At 40.0% G+C, this 20725-nt stretch overlaps 1 protein-coding gene across 1 annotated transcript in view; it reads right to left on the bottom strand.

The window, feature by feature from the left end:
* LOC141362524 (protein PALS1-like) overlaps positions 1–20725 on the bottom strand; it is a 41757-nt gene that overhangs the window by 4747 nt on the left and 16285 nt on the right. Inside the window, exons 2-13 of the mRNA XM_073864734.1 lie at positions 18406–18521; positions 10987–11518; positions 9321–9529; positions 5526–5603; positions 5062–5211; positions 4794–4955; positions 3925–4002; positions 3656–3839; positions 3463–3534; positions 3211–3282; positions 2897–3064; positions 2572–2774 (exon numbers count right to left, since the gene is read on the bottom strand). Coding sequence (XP_073720835.1) covers positions 2572–2774; positions 2897–3064; positions 3211–3282; positions 3463–3534; positions 3656–3839; positions 3925–4002; positions 4794–4955; positions 5062–5211; positions 5526–5603; positions 9321–9529; positions 10987–11452 — 1842 coding nt within the window. The 5' untranslated portion in view covers positions 11453–11518; positions 18406–18521. The remainder of the gene's footprint in view (positions 1–2571; positions 2775–2896; positions 3065–3210; positions 3283–3462; positions 3535–3655; positions 3840–3924; positions 4003–4793; positions 4956–5061; positions 5212–5525; positions 5604–9320; positions 9530–10986; positions 11519–18405; positions 18522–20725) is intronic.

The raw sequence follows: 20725 nt of genomic DNA, 5'->3' as shown, positions 1-20725 counted from the left end.
TTTTTACAAAATGTAATATAAGTCTCAGGTGTGCCTAAAATGTGTCTGAAGTTTCAGCTCAAAATACCCCACTGATAGCACATTAAAGCATGTCCACAATGCCCCCATTTGGGTGGAAGCAAAAAAAGCTCTGTTTTTATTTGTGTACCTTTAAAGGATAAGTCAATTTTCTTAAAAAAAATCCAGATAATTTACTCACCACCATGTCATCCAAAATGATGTCTTTCTTTGTTCAGTTGAGAAGAAATTATGTTTTTTGATAAAAACACGTGACCTTTCGACGTCATTACGCAATTACGTGAGGTCGCGCTGGCTCGTCACACAGCCGGAGAAAGAAGAGAAATTGTGCATATTTTTATTTTTCTTGCCAAAAATGACAATCGTTTCGCATGCCTCGTTTGGGATCGTTTAGAGTCCTTTGAAACGGCAATTTTAAACTACATTAAAGCTGTTAAAGTGTGTGTTGCAGGTTAACCACCACTGTCGATTAATGGGTACATAAATCACTCAAGATATGTGTATAATTTTTAAAATGTCTCAAAAATGGTCTTAAAGACCACTTTTTTTACGTTTTTGGTATTAACGGTTTTTTTAACGCAATTCTGCGATGACGTCACGTTGGGGAGAAGTGGAGAAAGACTCAGCCAGAGCCATAGAGATAGATGAGACATTTATTGCTGTTTAATACTTACGTATATAATTTGGAAATCATATATACATCGTAGGAAATATATAATGTGTTATACTGCAAAGTTACCTTGCTAATTATTATTTATGATATATGTGGAGATAAATAAAACTTCGCAAATCTGCTGATTTGATCCATTCATGTCCTGACCACCAGGCTAGAGATTTTTAAACATCCTTAATCCACACTTACTAGTCTATCAAATAATATCTCAAATATATTGTTTTGTGAAATAAAAGGATGCTTTGTTATATTGTTTATGTGATTATAACGAATCACACGATCATTTTAAATGCAGCAGCAGTCAGCAGCTGCAGTATACTCGGATCCGACCGCATACTGTAATAAACAGGCGTTCGGCGGCTTTTTACATCACGACAGACTATGCCATTTGAGGAGGAACCGCTCATTGATCACCGTATTTTTATAAATCCTGTACATGTTTGGGCCTGCCGAACAGGTTGAGCACTTTTATATACTTTGTTGAGCAGAAAGGCTGCTCACAGTTTGACCAGCGGGCTGCGGGAACCGGCTGCACATCACGCCGCCAGACGGTGTTGCTAATATAACTCGAAATGTATAGCTATTATCAGATCGGCCCACCGGGAAATAATTAAAAAGTTTCTGTAGAAACCTACTGGCTGTAAGAAAGTGAGTGCGTTTGGGTCGCTGGTCCCCGCGAACAGACGTGACGTGCTTCACTCACCTTCAAGGATTAGAGACATGCTGCCAAATCCGTTTGTGCTGAAGATCGCATAAAGTTACACCCATTTCAGGCAGGATCATTGACCCCCTCAAGCCAGCATGCACGAGTATGTTAATTGTTTATTTACTTTCTACACGAAGATATGCTAACCTTATGCTATCTGGCTGTCTGCCTATCTCTCTATACTAGCCTATCCATCTGTCTATCTATCTGTCTATCTATCTGTCTGTCTATCTGTCTGTCTATCTGTCTGTCTATCTGTCTGTCTATCTATCTGTCTGTCTATCTATCTGTCTATCTATCTATCTATCTATCTATCTATCTATCTATCTATCTATCTATCTATCTATCTATCTATCTATCTATCTATGTATGTATGTATGTATGTATGTATGTATGTATGCATTTATCTATTATCTGCGCTATCAGAACTGTACTTTACTCATCTTTCTACAGTATAGTCATTCTCAATGCTCTCAAGGCGGCTTTGGTAAATTCTCTCCCCAGCGTGACGTCATACAGTGCGTTGTGAGGGAAAGGAGAATCATTGCAAATTGCTGTACTTTTTCATACTTTTTCGGGTTTTGTGATACCCAACAACATAAAATACAATGGATAACAGTTTAAATGTTTATTATCAACAAGCAAATTGCACAAATTCGTTGAAAAATTTTACCTGCAAAACGCCCTTTAAGTGTTGGGGTCCATTAAAATTAGAAAAATCCTGGAATGTTTTCCTCAAAAAACATAATTTCTTCTCGACTGAACAAAGAAATACATGAACATTTTGGATGACATGGTGGCGAGTAAATTATCTGGATTTTTTTAGAAAATGGACTAATCCTTTAAATGCAAATAAGCTACAGCTCCTTACTGTCTTCTTACCAACAGACAGTGAGCACTTTTGGTTAAAAATAGATATACTTCCTGTTAATACAGTCTGACACAATAGTATTAGCATTAGCGCTACAATGTGCTAACAAACACAATGGTTTGGGTAAAATAAACCAGTCAGTGGCCATGGGGGGGGGGCTTTGTTTCTGTGATGTCTAATGGCGATTAAAAAGGGTGGATTTTTCATAGTAGGGTTGTTGTGTACACAAACACCAAACACACATTTATGTCCAAATGTATGTTTTGCATAATATGCACTCAACTACACTCCATCCGCACTCACCTGAGTGTGCACACACAAGAGGCAGATCTTGCCTGTGTTAATAACTTGTCGGACCGAGTCCGTGCTAGTGCCATAAAGGTTCTTCTCAAACTCTCCAGACTCGATGAACTTCCCCGCCGCAGAGTCCGTCTCAAAGGCCTGACGGGACACAAAGTGGTAGTCACGGCCGCTAACCTCAATATCTCTACGGTTTCTTGTGGTGTCTGTAAGAAAGAGAGGCTCTTTTATAGGTCATGACGGAAGATAACATACTGACAAACTATAAATTCTTTTTTTAAATGTAAGATAAACAGATGGATTACGTTTCAAAGTTTCAGGTACTTACGAGGGACAGCGCCAGCAAACCGGTCTGGCTCACTAGAAAGAAGTCTCTGTCTGAGCTCATTCTGCCCGCAGTTTGGCGGGCCGATCATGGCGATGGGGCGCTTACGATTGGCTGGCTGGTGGTACAGTGCCATCTCTTCATATGTGAGAACCTCCTCATTATCAAAGTCTGCAGGAAGAAGGAGGAAAGATACAAAAAAATTTAGGAGCACCTAAAATACTTTCCTTTTATCTCAACATATAGTCACATATGCAGGAAGTGCTAATGACTGTTTGAGGTTCAGGTTCCTCTAAAGACCTCTGTATTTGACTCACCATCATTTTTGTTGGCATTGTACTGCCTCTTCTTTCGCTTTTTCTTGTTCTTTTTAGCACACCAAAGTTTTCCTGATAAAACAGGAAATACAATATGTGGTTATAAAGGATGAGTTACTAATACTCTAAACAAGAAGGTTACTTATCCAATATCTGAAAGATTTTTTTACTTAAACAGTGTACATTTTTTCTGAGTAACCTGCCAAAATTGTTGCATTTTTGAGATGAGCATGTTTGTTGCGTGTCCCTCACCTGATTTCTCAGGCTCTTTATCCTCCTCTATGGTTTGCTTCATTGCCTCTCTCTGCTGCTGGAAGCTTTTACCTGGATCATCAGATATAAATCAAAGTTTTAGCTGCTTATATGTATTTCAATTGGCTTAAAACAAAGTTTGCAAAGATAACCTGAGAAATACAACACATGAAAAATGACTACGTTTCAGTACCAGGGACCAAGCCGGCGAGAGGTTGGTTGTCTTCGTCTCCATCTCTGTAGGCCTGCCACCAGTTAGGGTCATCTTGGCTGATGATGTGGAGGATGTCGCCCTTTTGAAAACAAAGGCCAAGCTCTCGACAGGGCACGTAGGGGTCATCTGAAGGGTCGTAGTCAAAATGTGCTTTCACGTGCACCTGTGTGGAGAGATACAATGCATGACGGTAGCAATATGTGTTTGATTCCTTCATTTCAGTTCTGAGTTTAGACTGACGGCCTCACCACTGTCTCTTTAATGGGAGGTGGTTTAATCTGTGGGCTGGGGATCAGAACAAAGGTCAAGACGCCATGCATGTCCGCCTGTTTACGAAGGGAAGAACAAATAGTACTGTCATGGATGTATTGCTATTATTAGATTTTTGTAATGTTCATACAATTTTATATGAATGTTACTGTTTTTATTTATTTATTTTCTCTCACTTTATACTTAAAGGGACCCTCCACTTTTTTTGAAAATAGGCTCATTTTCCAGCTCCCCTAGAGTTAAACATTTGATTTTTATTGTTTTGGAATCCATTCAGCTGATCTCCAGGTCTGGTGGTACCACTTTTGGCATAGCTTAGCACAATCCATTGAATCTGGTTAGACCATTAGCATCGCGCTTAAAAATAACCAAAGAGCCAAAAATAGTCCCCTTAGTAACTTCCAATGGCAGGGGACTATTTTCGGCTGCTGAGTAATATCATTGCGCCTCCTGCAGCCATGTAACAGCAGCAAAGTCCTTGATTATTACGCCAGAATGAGAGTAAAGTTCCAAGCCATATCTCCCTAGAAAATCTCAACTTTTAATTTTCTGTCGGTCTTAGTACATGATGTAACTACAGAAGAGCCAAGTTTTAAATAGGAAAAATATCCAAACTATTTGGTTATTTGTTAACACCATGCTAATGGTCTAATCACATTCAATGGATTACGCTAAGCTATGCTAAAAGTGGTACCGCCAGACCGGAGATCAGCTGAATCGATTCCAAAAAGGAAAAAATCTAATGTTTAACTCTAGGGGAGCTGGAAAATGAGCATATTTTCAATAAAAGTGTGTCTCTTTAAAACTCCACATTTTAAACACTGCTGTATTTCTCTCTATTTCTTACCAGAATGTCAAAGACCTCATTGACATCTTTGCCACGAATCTCCACACCATTTATCTCTAGGATTTCATCTCCTTCATGCAGCAGGCCACTGTGTTCTGCTGCGCCCCCCTTCACAATTCGGCTGATGATCACGCTGTCCATGTCGTTTCTTACGGTTGCTCCCTATGCACACACAAATGCAGAGTTTTTAAAATGTGTAATCATTTACATGCATTTCTGGGTGAACTATTTCTTTAAGCCAAAATACAAATAAATGCATTGTCCTCACCAATGGGATGTCCTTAGCTTTCTCAATCCGCACAATCTTGACAGTCTCTCCTCCCCACTGGGTGAAAGTTTCGCTTGAACTGAAGGAAGGAGCGAGTGGCTCCAGCTGCATCTCTTGTTCAGCTATACTGTCATGGGCCACCATAAGAGCCTGGAAGATTCATACAGAGCGAGAGAGATGAAGAGCAGCTACATTCAGGATGAAAGCCACTGAACCTTTTCACTGGCAGCCCATTTCAAAACTCAGAGTAGCCATGAGCTTGACCTTGATATCTAGTTAGATCAAAGAGCTCTCAGACATTTAAAGAGGGAATATGATCACAGCTGTGGGCAATAGCACAACAGTGTACAGGAGACATGGATAGAATGTGTAGGACTGACTCAGAAATGCAGTCTTGTACATTAAGTATTAAAGTTTTTAGGATTGTTAATTGGCAACTTAACTGGATGTGATGCGAGACAGACCTGAATGTGAGGAGTTGTGAGCAAGCTGTTTAGCTCCAGTCCCTCCTTCTGTGAACTGTTGTGTAGCATGGCCTGGACCTGTGAGGACAGTGGATTATCCCAAATCAGATAAACAAACCAATACAGCACTACCAACGCTATGATACCCCTACTGCAGTGGTTCTCAAACTGGGGGCCGTGAGATGGTGCCACGGGGCCCCAGTTTTATGGCATTTTATAAAATGCATAAATTTATCATAAAATTAAGGTGTAAGGAATTTGCTGCCGTAACATGGCTGCAGAAGGCAAAATTATATTACGTAGTGCCCGAAAATAGTCCCCTGCTATTGAAATATACTAAGGGGACTATTTTCGGGCAGTGCATAATATCACTACGCCTGCTACAGCCATGTTACGGCAGCAAAGCCCTTGATTGTTATGCCGGAATAAGAGTATAGTTCCTAGCCATATCTGCCTAGAAAATCACAACTTTTAATTTTCCGTCAGCCTTAGTACACGATGTAACTACAGAAGAGTCAAGTTTAAAATAGGAAAAATATCCAAACTCTTCGCTTATTTTTTTTAGGCACAATGCTAATGGTCTAATCAGATTCAATGGATTGTGCTAAGCTATGCTAAAAGTGGTAGCGTCAGACCCGGAGAACAGCTAAATGGATTCCAAAACAGTAAAAATCAAATGTTCAACTCTAGGGGAGCTGGAAAATGAGCATATTTTCAAAAAAAGTGGAGTGTTGTATAATTTAAAATGTTTTGTTTAATTAAAGTTTTATGTCATATATTTTTTTTGAGGGTGGCACGAAGGGATGGACCGTACACAAGGGGGGCACAAGCCGAAAGTTTGAGAACCACTGCCCTAGTGTAAAAATGTGAATGACCCACTGTGTAAAGGACAATTGAACTGAAGTAGTGATTTTATAGATAATAAACATAACAGGATATCAAAATGTACTACATTAATTTGCTTGATAAATGTTCCTGAACGCATGCATGATTGATTAACACACATTCATTTAGCAGACTTTTTTATGCGTACGTGGGGGTCCGCATGATGCAATTTTCGTGATTAGAAGAGTGCACACATACTGTACGCACAAAGCAGGATTTGACACAAGAGAATGTAGTATGTAGCCCAGGAGATGCATATCATTTTGTCTCAATGCACATGCGTCGAATGTCTGTCTACGCATACGAGTCAAATAAACTATACTACGCGAGGTTGTGCGTTCGACCGTGCATTTATAGGCTTTACTCTGGATTTTACTGTGTGAGCAGAATACAGGTCAGTGGATCTTGGTTTTAATGAATACAGAAGACAGAGCGGCTCACTGTTTGTAATTGTTCAGCACTTAGTAAGAAAACTCAATACAACAACCATCAGTTTATCAACAATGAGCTTCTCATTAGCATAGACTCACTGTTGTGTGCAATCTAAAAGCCGTTTCACCAAAAATTTGATTCATTAGTGCAAATACTCACACCGTCAATCATTTCACCAGCTTTGAGGGTTTTTTTAGGTTCACATCTAATATTTAGTTACAAAATTATACTTAATATATTAAAATGCTTATTAATGCTGGCAAAGGTTGTGCTTAAAATAATGTGTCAAAAATTTTCTCTGTTTTTTTTAGAACTTGAAGTGTAATTGCAGCCCATGTTATAGGTGTACCCAAGTTGAGTGTTGACTGATTTATTCAAACAATTCACATTTTGTTTTTATTGTGTCACTACACATCTTGTGTGATCTTAAAGCCACTTAGCAAATCGGTAACTTGCCAGCTGGCAAAATGTTGTTGATCACTGGATAATACAGGATTTCATTTTCATTTGAATCAATAGATATAGCAACATAAAAAATAATTTGATCTCTCACGTTGTCTCTCGGCAACTGTTGCTAAAAGAGGCAATATATTTAATCTGATCATTTAAATAGAGCAGGTGAAACTTGACTTTAATATGGCAGAATGGCTCCATGAACCTATTACAGGGACAATCCCTCTGGAGTCACCTGAGGATAAGAGCCTTGCTCAAGGGCACAATAATGATGGCTCATGATGAGACTATATGTTGAAACAAAGGGAGCGTGCACACTAAAGCTTTTACGCCGGCATTCGGCGTATGTTTTAAATTGTTTCCAATGGAAGCGTAGCATTTTTCAAAAAAAGCCAGTAGCTGTCGTGGTTTTTTCGCGCTGAAAGCCTGCGCTCTGCGTTTTTTCCGCGTTCAGCACCGAGAGATGAAAAATATTCAACACTGAGTGAAAGCTCAGCTCGTCATGTCAGTTTTCACACGGCCTCCAATTACAGTGAAGGAGGGGCGTGACAAATATCACAACAACCAACCGGCGCATTGTACAACAACTGATAAACAAACCAGAAGTATCACTGCAACCAACGCGCTCAGCTGAAGAAAACTGGCAGTCGGCGTCCGTCCACCTGGCATTTTCAGGAGCGTTTAAAAGCTTTGGTGTGCACAAAAATGGACTTTCCTAATAGAATGATATGTAAAAAATGTCACTATTACCTGAACAATTATACGGAAATAGGTGGCCTGAAATATCACACCAAAAAATAAAACGTATTTATTTTGTCAATCGTAACTCTTTCGGAGATCTGCTCTTTGGTAGGTCAATCACCAATGATGACCTCCAGTTTTAAACATAGACTGTAAAAAAGATGGACGTAGTGTCTGTGACGTCATCTATAGGTTTCTGAAGATCGTTTTTAAAGCTTAAAGTAGGCTGTGCCTGCCTTTGCCATCTTGGCCGCACGTTACCGCGCATCACTCTCGGATATCCGAAAATAGGTAAAAAGATGGGACGTGGGTGAAGCTGAGGTGGCTGGTTGCTGAAACCACACCCGCCTAGCTCGACTCTAGTGACAGCAGTGGCGTTCAACCGTCACTCAAGTGGGCATGCCCATAATTATGCAGAACTTTAAGGCTTAATATCACTTAAATGGATGATTTACAAAAAGAAATTCACCCCCTCACAGTTGTCATGAAGGGCAAAATTACCTATACAGACCAAAAACAATTTTTGTTCCAGGCTGTAAACATATTTTTTACTGTAAAGTTGGGCATTTTAACATGGAGGTCTATGGAAATTGACTCCCTTTTGGAGCCAGCCTCTAGAGGCCAGTCGATGAATTGCCTTTTAAGTCACTTCCGCATTGGCTTCATCGGAGAGATCAGAAGGTTGCCCCTCGGTTTTAAAGCATATTTTTTCAAAAAAGGACTCCATGAGGTACAGACTAACAGTAAACGAAGCGAAGGTGTTAAGCCATCCAAGTTTCAATTAAGCACTTGTTGCCATGCAACCCTGGAGCATCAAATAGGACGTTCTTGCACCTGTTATATGCATGAGGTCCTTGACATCAACTAGTTCACAAAACACTTCAGGGGCTTCTTCTTTTCAGGCTATTTGCACGTATGCTGACATTATGTCTGTGGAATGCTGCATCCAGCCATGAGTAGATTGAGGAATTCAGAAGAAAATGCAAATAAGCCCCGTCAGGGCTCTTTTGTTTGTTTTTCAAGCCCCTAGTCTTGTCAGCATTTAAGAGGGAAAAAAACTCTGTCTTCATTAGTTTGCATGTTTAGTTTGTACTAGTCTGATCTCATATGTGACACAGCATTGATATTACCCCTCGGCACAAATCCGGACCTACTACAGGCTGACACTGTGTCAATTTCCTATTTTTCATATTATACATGCACAAATTTACATCTTAAAACGCATAATATTCTGAAGTGCTCGACCTTCTGCATCCATCCATACATGTAAAAATCTCCGCTCACCTCTTGCGTGAGGGTCTGTGCATGGTCCATCAAGGGAAAGGGAGGGCTGGGCCGGTTCATATAGTGGGCCACAGCGTTGTGGATGTTGAAGGCTTTCTGGAAGTCAGGCTTCTGGACCAGTTGGAGAACCAGCTCCACGTCCTCCTGACTCTGAGAGTCATTTAAACAATGCTGCACCTGCTTCAGGGACATCAACAGCTCCTCCAGATCTGAAACAACACAAACGAACACAATTCATATTCATGCTTGTCAAAGCTCTGAAAATCCTACATCAAAAAACTTCAAGAAACAACGGTACATGCCTCCGAATCACTCACCTGGAAAACTGATGACGTTGCCACAGGCAAAAAACACTCCCCCATTAAACTTTTTACAATACTTTTTCCAGACTGCATGTGGCTATTCTAACACTTTTCTTAAGGAATGAACTACAGCTATGCTGTAAATCTCTTCTCTAGTGTCTAAGTTCACAATGAGGGAACGTTGAGACATAATGGCAGTGAGACATGGGGGTGTGTTTTCCTTTGCAAGATGTGTAATGCCTAAGTGGGTGGCTAATAAGAGTTATTTGTGGGCAAATCAAATATCCTTAGTGTTCCCTCTGCACTGACCTTAATGAAATTTTTCAAGCATGCTTGTTAAAGCAAAGGTTTAAGTCCACATAAATGTTTGGGCAGTCCAACTTCAGAGGCGATAAACAGCATAACAAAATGCAAAAGAAAGAACGAAAAAAACAGCAAACGCGGCATTCTGGGTCAGAATGTTTCATAAAAGGCTTTTTAATTAACCTCCCCCTCCGAGGGTCCTCTCCTCCCTCCCTGAGGAATTTCACAAACACGCATCCCTCGGCCATGACTTTGAGGAGCCATGCCGAGTGCCTCTCTCATCCGCACAGTAACTATGCTTTGCACGCTGGACTTCCCCTAATGTGAAGTCCATTCAAAATCAAGAATTCACTTTAGGGACTGAATGCGTGTGTGTGTGTGTGTGTGTGTGTGTTTCCAAACCTCACGGATCAAACTCCAGAAAAAGGTTTCATGCAGAGAGGAACCAAAGAGAAGGAACACACAGTTGAAACGACATCAGAAAGCAGAAACAGTTGAGCTGCAAAACTGAAAGAAATCTGTCCAAACCAGATATGAATAATGGGGCGTTTAAGTGGACTTTGGTGCTCATTTATTTTCAAGACCTATCTGTCTCTGGCTCTTGAACGCTCTTAGTCATCAGTTACATGGCCTTGAGGATTCTTGCTCTGAATTCTCTAAGAATGGCTTCACTCATGCACGCTGATTTTAGCAGTCAAGTGCCCTTCAGATCCAATGCATCATCTTCAAACCCATGTCATATGACCTTTAAGTAGTGGTTGACTGATATGGGTTGCTTAATGGCTGATGCCAACAGCAAAAACTATTTGCAACAACAATTCACTAAAAGTACATAAAAACTGCTAAAAGACAAAAATGCATCCGTTAAGAGATGCCGAGACAACGTGAAGATAACAGAAGAGTCACCCACATGATCACTACAGGTCAACGCGCTGTGCACTAATCACTAGGCCATAACTCTGGCTAATCCACTGCTGGCTGCTTTTCAGGTGTTAGGGGAGGGACACATTTATCGCCCCAATCTTCCGAAACAATGCTAATTAGCAGTTTATGACACCCACCTAGTAAAGCAGGTGGTGCGGTGAGGCTCTGCAGGCCTCCCATGGAGCCTCCGGAGCCCTCCATTTGCTCAAAGGTGGGGTTATCAATTCCCACTTTTGGATTCTGGGAGAGCTTTTTGATGCGCATGGACGAGTTGAGGTCGAGCTCCTTGCGTCCCTCCTCCTCCCGTCTCCTGCGGTCCTCATGCTGCTGTCGAATTCTCTCCAGCTGAGCGCTGCGTCTGACGGGCAGGGTGCGGGCACCAAGGTCCCCGGGGCAGTCCACCGCCATCTCCCTGTGCTTCGGCCCCACTTCCTCCTGGGCATCCATAGCCCCGCCACTCCCTCCCCCACCGTCTGATTCAGTCACGTAACCGTTCATGTAAGAGGTGGTCATCATGGCTGTGTGTGTGAGTGGTGGTGTGTGGTGAATGCGTGGGTATGTGTGCGTGTGGGGGTTGATGGTTAGCAGGGATGCTTTCTGCATTGTGTGAGGGCTGATGCCATGACAGCGTGGCTGAGGTCAGTAGCGGCTCCAGAGAGGGAGCCACACCTGGAAGAGAAGGGAACAGAGGTTAGAGAAGGATAGCTGAGCCTTGACCGGCAACTTGATTTGAGATTTTATTGTGAGGAATATCCACCATAAGTGACCTTTGACCACAAAACTAATAGTAAAAGGTAATAAAAAAAAATTATTTACACATTATTACACATCAGCTGAATAAATAAGCTTTCCATTAATGTGTGCAAATAAATAAAATGTTGTCCAAATGAAGTCCTTAGCAACACATATTACTAATGAGAAATTTTTGGTATATTTACTGTACGAAATTTACAAATATCTACGTGGAACATGATCTTTACTAGGGTTGGGCATCGTTTCAAATTTATTGATTCCGATTTCAAATGCGATTTATTATATATATTATATAGATCAAAAATATTTATTTGCTGGAATTATTTACAGCTGAACACAAAAAAGGAGGCTACATAAAAACTTTTTAGGAGCTACAAAACTTTTAAACAAACATGGCTAGGCTACCTCAAAATAATTTTAAATAATTTTCCCACGTAACGTAACACCTACCTAAATGCTGGTGACTCAACAACAGAGAATGCATGCAGCCCTTTTACTATAAATGCTGTGAGCCTTCGTTTTGAAGCAATGGAGAAAGGGGTCTCACGTGTGGCATGTGCCGGTGCTGCTGTCGGCGGCGACTAATGATAAGCACTCGACAGAGTCGGCACTCGGGATGCACAAAACATCAAACAGGGTGCATTCTTTTAATCCGATACGATGAACCAACTGCAGATGCTTTGCCATATTGCTGGTGACAATGTTTTGTCTGATTTTGCAAAATGCAGTCACACTTTAGAGCGCCTTCCACCACAGTCCATCGTGCAAACTAGAGGTGGGCGATATATCATATCACAATTGGTTTAGGCAAAAACCAATTCATGTTGGGTTTTTTAAGACTATTTTGCCATTACTGAGCCTTAATACAGCCATACTAATGCCCCCATTTAAAAATTCAGTCCTATAGATGGGTTGCTTGGCGACGTCATCACTGCTTGCGCGCACAACCGAGAGGCAGAAAGAAGAGACGTGCCTTGTGTTGTAGGCTGGTAGCGGTGTCTGTAAGTAGGGCTGTCGCGGTGAAGGAATTTCCCTTGCGGTGATTTTGCGTGGCTCACCAGCGCGGTATGCGGTTTTACCGCCTTCATTTACTAAAATAAAATATTTTTTAAATCCAGAACAATGAGGTCAACTAATAGATGAAGGGTAGGCTACAGGTATTCCCCCTTATGAAAAAAAAGATTAACACAAGCTATACTACAGCTAAATATATTTTTGAGAAAACAAAAATAAATTGAAGAACATCATTTAGGCTTGTTAAGCGCAAATTAACAGAGCATCGGCAAATACAGAACACAGCAGTGTCTTAAAGAAATTAAAATTAGCCAGTATTTGTGCACCTGTAAATGTACAAAACGAATGCAATACACAAGGCAATGCATAATAATTTAGGGCATTTTAATAATACATAAGTAGATAAATGAACGTTTATATATAGTGTATGAAAACGAATGTATCATTATTTTGGCTAAATTAAGCTGGAGAGGTCATATTTAGTCACAAAGATTTGTCATCATTTCAGAACAAGCTTAAATGCTATCTATAATAACTTACATTACGGTATATCCTGTGTCTTCCTTTGTCAAAAATATGTAGAATTCTATGCGAGTAAAAAAGCAAAAAGCGGAAACGTTTAGCTCACGCGGAGCGAAGGAAAAGCCGTTAATAACGCAGACTCTCCGTGTATACAGGATGTGATGAAACAGTCGAGTCGGCAGATGATCATCGGTGTTTATAATGTTTCACGCAGATACTGTTGATAAAAAACTTGGATATTTAAATGTGAAAGTCAAGTGTGCAGTCAGTCAGTTCAGAAAAGCAACCGCGGCGTTATATTGGCTGCATCCACGGAGCGGACGCTGCAGATGCACAAAGAAAAAACCTATAAGGTCTTTTTTATGAGGTTTTAATGCTGGTAACCATCCAGTTATATTTTGGCGTCATTTGGGTTGATCAGTTATATTAAAGTACTTTTAATCTTTAAAACTGGATCTAGAGGGAGACGACGCCACAGTTATTCTGTCATCTCAGTTTTACTTTTTCACACATTCACTATGATTTAACGAAATATGAAGTATTACATTTTTAATTGAAATTTTCGAAAAACAAATTAGCCTACTCTCTTAACTCTTGACAATCTATTTGGCCTTTAATATACATGTCAGCATGACGTGAAAAATAAGGCGGCATATAGTTTCATGAATTTTAACGTGAAAGGCGCGGTTGTTGCGGTTGCTTTTTTCCATGCGGTTGGGCTTGTCAGTAGCGCGGTCATGCGGTAATGCGGTTACCGCGACAGCCCTATCTGTAAGGCAAAATGCCTAGGAGTTGTTGCGTGGATAATAGTACCAACAGAGCCAGTGTTGGGTGCCTGATGTTAACATACCATTAGATGCGACTATTACGTTACTAGCCTAACATTATAATTCATACATGTATCACAGTAACACTGCAAAAATAAAGACAGAAAAACAGAATTAAAGTTTTATTTATATACAAACAATAAAGAACGCTTTAATAATTAAGGTTTTTGCAGTAGCGGACCAGCTCACCAATCGGGATTTCTGCCTCCTGGATGCGCACGCACCCTGTAATGTTTGTAAACCGGCAACCCGTCTATAAGGTAACAAATATATGCGCGGAAAATGCACGGACAGTACAGACAGGACACTCCACTACAAACAATTACACAAAGGAAATAAACGGCATTTGCACAAACACTAGTTTTCTCTTCTTTTATTTTCACTTCTTCCAAGAACAGAAAGCTGTGGAGCATTTTCATCACCATAATGTTTGATTCATGATGTTTTCTTGATGTTTGTTCAAAACTTTGTTTGCAATGGTGGATCAGCTACTTTTCTTCACTTATCCTAAATTTTTTAATGTACTGTAAATGTCACAAATCAGTGCTGCCCTGACGGCCTGGTAGAGTAATAATTAGAATAAGAAATCATTTGTATTGCGTATGTGTCAAACACGACCATCCGCGCGTAGCCGCGATGACTATACTTTGAAAGCTTCGCTGACGCGTGCGCGCGAGCAGAACGTGGAAAAAGGTATTCACGGCTCTTACCTCGCCTTTACGTGTGCCTTGTCGCGTACTTGATGTAGGCACGAATCATGATACAGCGATGTTTCCGAAAAAGTGGATAGTGGAGACATTTTAATCGTTCACAATCAAATATCATCATATTGCACACCCCTAGTGCGAACTGACTAAGTATTCGAGCAGAAGGTCCTGTGCGCAGATGGTAATACTGCCCTACAAAGGCAAAAGGCAGTAACTTCGTTTTTGGTTGAAAATTTGTTTTTGATATTTTGGGACATTCAAGACCTCCTTTATCATGTGGATAAGTATAGAGTCAATTTGTTGTTTTTTCAAGAAAAATAAAAATCAAGAAGAAAATAACTGACAACTAAAATCACTAAAAAGTCTAAACTTTAAAGTAATTTTTCTCAGTTCTAAACTCTAGCGAGTTAAGGTCTTTTGTCTTTGTAGGGCAGAATAGATCAGGTGATGATCACGTCTTGGCAGATGACGTGAAATTTATGTGACCGCGCAGTCCGGAATCGTAACGTGGAAGTGAAATTGTAATTTTATATCAAAGATCTGATACCTTTCTTATGGACCCGAAATTCGATTCCCAACCCTAATCTTGACTTAATGTTCTAATTTTTGGCATCAAAATAATATGGAAATGGCTATTGCTACAAATATACCAGAGACTTTGGTCCAGGGTCACATATCATTAAACCAATGTATATCAAAACTGTATAATAATGCCCATATAAAAATAAAACCTATCGTCGCTGCCTGATGAAACTCACGTATGTCCAAAACGGTAACTTTTCAGAAAGTGAAAAAAACACCGTATATCAAAAGCAGTTGAATGTAGCGTTGTCATACTTGGTACGGCATATTTACATGTAACCATATTCTTGCCAGTGTCATGATATAATCCACATTTGACCAAAATTGAGTTTAAATGGACATGCGTGCATATTTTACAGTAACTTTGATCGATACGCGTTCTTCCGATCATTAATTAGAATGGCCAAAGTCGCGTTTCGTATTGACAGATGAATACGCTCAGTTTATTAAATAGCATACGTCTTGGTTAAATACGCTTACTTTATTTAATATTAATTATAAGTGTATTAAATGTCTTTTGCAAACCATTAAGGGACAATAAATCAATACACTGACATGGTAATGCTACACAACAGGGGCGTCAGTTTGTGTTGAAAAGTGGTGGGGACAAAAGATCTTATAAAAACATTACTGCAGGACGGGAAAAATATTGAATAACGCGCATCAAAAATGGGCATAGCGTAGGCCAGTCAACAACAAGAAAATACTCAGCATAAATTTATAAACCCTCAACAATGTCGAATGCACACATCACACATGTAACAGTCCCTGCAACACCAGCTCAACCGAACAATGCCAAAGCACCATACCGTAGAAAACAGCAGCGCGTTTAATAAATGATTACAATGAATTTCATTACATATGTACAAGAAAACACACCATAAGCATACAACACAACATATGTGACACTAGACCACAAAACCAGTCTTAAGCATCGCTTGATTTTTCAGAACATTTTAACCAAATGCTTTCAAAAAGTTGTGGGGAAATCCCCAGCGTAAATATCACCAATGCTAGACAGATACTTTGTTTGCACAGTCCTACCGTAATTAAGTAACCCCTAGATGTTAGTCTGGCATCCGGGGGAAACGTTTACCTCGAAGGAAAGTCATTGTCATGTTTATTCGGCTATATCCAGTGCTGAGGTTCGATGAAACTTTACGAGACCGGCGAGATGCTTCACAGGCGGAAGATATGCGGCGTGATTGACAGCTTTGACACCAAACGGGTACGTGAAAATCAGATGACACGATTTCACAAGTTTTCATTGGCTATTTAGGTATGTGACGCATACTGTATATGGAAATTAACCTGGACATTCAATCTGTCGAAAAATCTCAAAATCGGCAAAATGAACATACGTGAGTTTCATCGGACAACGACGCTATACAATACATACTTGGGTGCATAATGCATATTCTCATTTATTATTTGTATTTATTGAAACGCATGTTTTCTTTGTGTTGATCAAAACTTAGAAAAATTAAAGGAAAACACCGCCGTTTTTCAATATTTTACTATGTTCTTACCTCAACTTAAATTAATTAATACATACCTATCTTTTTTCAGTGCGTGCACTTTTAATCTTTTTACAGCGCTTCTTGAATGTGTTAGCATTTAATCTAGTCCCATTCATTCCTATGACTCCAAACTAAAGTTGTATTTTGTGCCACCATACTTATTTGTGTAACTACGCATGTAATAGTCTTTAAATAGGGAAAACAAGGAAGTGTTTGGTGGCTTCTAAATACATCCCTGTTTGAGCCATAGGAATGAATGGGGCTAGGCTAAATGCTAACACATTCAAGAAGCACTGTACAAAGATTAAAAGTGCCCGCATTGAAAAAAGGGAGGTATGTATTACGACATTACATTACACAACCAGCCAAAAAATATGCAAAACACAAATGCCTCGACATTATCACAACAGGAAGTTATGTTCATGCGGATACCTCATATAACACTGTTGATTCATTCCTGTGTGCTTTATGGCATTCATCCCTGCATGAGTGTACAGTTATTTAAGGAACTGTTTCAGATGAATAAAAATGTCACATGCATTACTTTCCCTAAATAAAGCTAAACAACCACCACAGGCACAGAGAACTACAAGCACACACGCCTTTTCCCCACATTAAGGGCTTTGTGGTTGTTTGTCAGCTGCATGAGACAGGCCAGATCTTTCTGCTATCTGCCCCTTTATCATCCTCATTTCTGACAGCTGACACTTACGAAAAAACCCAAACCGCATTCTCACCCCCACCCAAGAGCCTGCAGATGTGAGCGGCCACGACCCTTAACCCCGCAAGCTTTCCCTTATATCCTCTCAGACGGATTTCAGTCACAAACAGCCCTGAGTCACGTCTCTGTCACTCGGTGAAACGTGATGGGGAGTGCATTAGAGGGGAGATGCTATGCTCATGTAATGAGAGTATTCATGGAGTAGTGAGTTAAGATTTAAGTGTGCTTAAATGCTCTACTACTGAATTATGCATGAGACACCACATTACGTGGGTGTCTTCTATCAGGAAAAGGATCTCATAGGATAATGGAAAAACATGGGATCACACAGTGAGGATAACGGATGGGACCTTTGTCCCTCTATTGACCCTCCCTCCATTTTGCAGTTAGGTCCTCATGTCTCTGACTAATTTTTTGGAGGAAACAAAGTAAGAACCTGTCCACACTTTAACCTAAAACACATAATCACATGGCCTTCTGTCAGGGAGGAGGAAATTGCATAAAAGTTGTAACAGTTCAAGTGGTGAGTGAAATAAAATAACTAGATTTCCTTGTAAACTTTTGGCTCATTTATCTATTCATTCTGACCTTAGCAGAGCATTATATATGATACCAAACTTTCAAACAGAACCGCCATCCTTCACTTTCTTATCTTTAACACTATCATTCATTTAGTCTACTTTCCCTCCTTGCTAATGGATTGCTCCTCTTACTTTTACCATATCCTCCCTAAGCTCCCCTCCTCCCCTTAGCCTGCTCCGAGATTACTGTGCCGCACGACTGCCTAACCCATTGCCATGACAACAGCTTTGTCAGTGGTTGGGAGGTCCGAAGGCCTAAGAACCAAAGAAGAAAAGCACAAAGACCCATACAAACACACAGGGGGGAGAAGCTACATGGAGATCCTCACCCGTGTTTGCCAGTCAGTCTGGGACAATCCTCCAGATTGAGAGAGATTCTCGTATCTCCTTACCCGTCTGCCTCCTTGTTTCCTCTAAGTGATAAAAGCTTGTCTCTCAACACCACCTGAAAAAGAAAGAAATTGTGAGGAATTTTAGGGAACAGTACGACTGACCTGTGTACAAGAAGGTATCTGCTTTATAGACAATCTAGAAAGGCTTATCAGATAAGAAAAGAATTTACTGACTGTGTTTATATTCACATGAACATTAATTTAGTAATTAGAATTGGGTAATATGTGAATTCCAGAATCCAGCTTTATGGATGTGTCATTTGCAGTCAACGCTTGTAATATATTGTTTTTAGAAAATGCATTTACTACCCATATACTGAACCACCTGTTTATATTTTCATAATTCCCTGATGAGTACAAACATCAGAAAAATATCAGTCTATACTCATGTTTTTTTTTATTTTAGATGAGGGAAATATGCAGGCATTATTGATGTAACAAATACATACTTTGTAGGAATTCTGTGAATTAAAATGTACAAACCAGAAACAATAATACCCAACAAAATGGAGAAGGGGTGGTTCTTTAACATTTAATATTAATTTTAAGTATTGTATGCGCATTTATAAGAAATTGCGTTATGAATGTGACATTTCTCCGTTATGGACAAGACAATTTTAAAATTTGCACTTACTTAACTATGGAACATAATAAAAAATGCTTTAAAAACTGTAATCGAGGCTTTGCATGGATATTTAAAACACCAAATATTTATATCGGAGATATCAGTAGGGTTAAAAACTTTTTGACATTTCCATAGAATAAATATTTTTAAACATCAAAGTTTTATTTTACTTCTTTGACATGGCCAATAATTAAAGATATTAAGGTTATATTTTCGCAGAACTTCTTTACATTACATAGACCGAATTTATGTTTACGTCATATATTCCAATAATCTATGCGTCATGTAAGGGCGCACTCACATTATCCAAACCATGCCCCAGCGCTATTGTCACCCCTCCCTACTCCCCCAGGTGCACGCACTCACACTGTACTTTTTATTGATCCGAGTCCGGGCGCGCTTTCGTCATTAAGATGCTATTGTTTTGAAAAAAGCAGGAAGTAAAGCTCTAACTGAACACTGGAACCCACCGTAATGATAAGTCTGTGTTTTTTATTCGGAGTCGTTTGGTGCGCGATTACAGACAGCCCTCTCACATGTCATCATATTGCGTTGATCTGTCACGTGCGCAGCTCGGACATTCAGGTAACCCCGCTGGGCGCATCAAAAGGTTTTTACGGAGGCAGATGAAAGTGAGTGGTCGCGCAACTGATGTCTTCACCTTTTGAATCGCGCTCAGGCGCGGAAGGCTGTGGTGTGAGCGCAATCGCGTTCCGCCCCACCTCTGCAACCCGGCGGCGGCGCGATTAACCAATCCGCGCCAGGTCGTGGAACAGAGCGATCACACTAGTCAAACAAATCAGGCTTTGGGGGTCAAACGCGCCCGAGTGCGGTTTGGTTTGAATAGTGTGAGTGCGCCCTAAATGTGTTGTAAATGTGGTCAACAAGTGTTACTATTAGGTGTGCAAAAACTCCATATGCGCTGCAGTCGAAGAACCATACACACGCAGCTATGAAACGCAGCTCCAGGAAATGGCTTAAGGATATATTTATATTGCTGTTCATCAAACCTTTTCAGGTATTTTCATGATTATGAAGAATATGTATAATGATTATGTTTGACGAGTGTTGCTTTTTCAAATGCATGTTATAAATGTTCATTTAAATCGTTTAAATTAATGATCAATCAATTGAATAATCATTTACAGTAATAGTGCAATAAGCCTTTACAGCAGTGGCATATAGCCAATGACATAAACGTGTGTAAAACTTCAGCTTCCTCACGCCAATTAAAAGATTTTATTTTGTCTACATAACATGCTAGTGGGATTGTAAAAGGAGTCAATGTAGTTGGTTTTTTGATAAAAATCATCAATTTAATCTTGTAATGAAATAATGACACAGTATAACTCCGCCTCATATTGGCACTTGAAGTGGTCGCATGAAAGTCTATGCGTCTATGATAGGGCTGTGCAAAAATATCGATACAGCTAACTATCGTGATAGTTAGCTCTATCGATAGTGTATATTTCGATCTCTACTATCGATATTTAAAAAAAAACATCAAATTCCTCTGTGTGCGTCAAACGACCTCCTCTGCCGCTGCTGTAGTTGTCACTGTCCAGTTGTCTGCCATATACGGCCTTTCGGACAATGTCTCGGAAGTTAAAGGGAGTGAGAAAATGGCTGAAA

Source organism: Misgurnus anguillicaudatus, unplaced genomic scaffold (assembly GCF_027580225.2).
Source record: "Misgurnus anguillicaudatus unplaced genomic scaffold, ASM2758022v2 HiC_scaffold_28, whole genome shotgun sequence".
NCBI lineage: Eukaryota > Metazoa > Chordata > Actinopteri > Cypriniformes > Cobitidae > Misgurnus > Misgurnus anguillicaudatus.
This window is presented reverse-complemented; position numbering and strand designations above follow the sequence as displayed.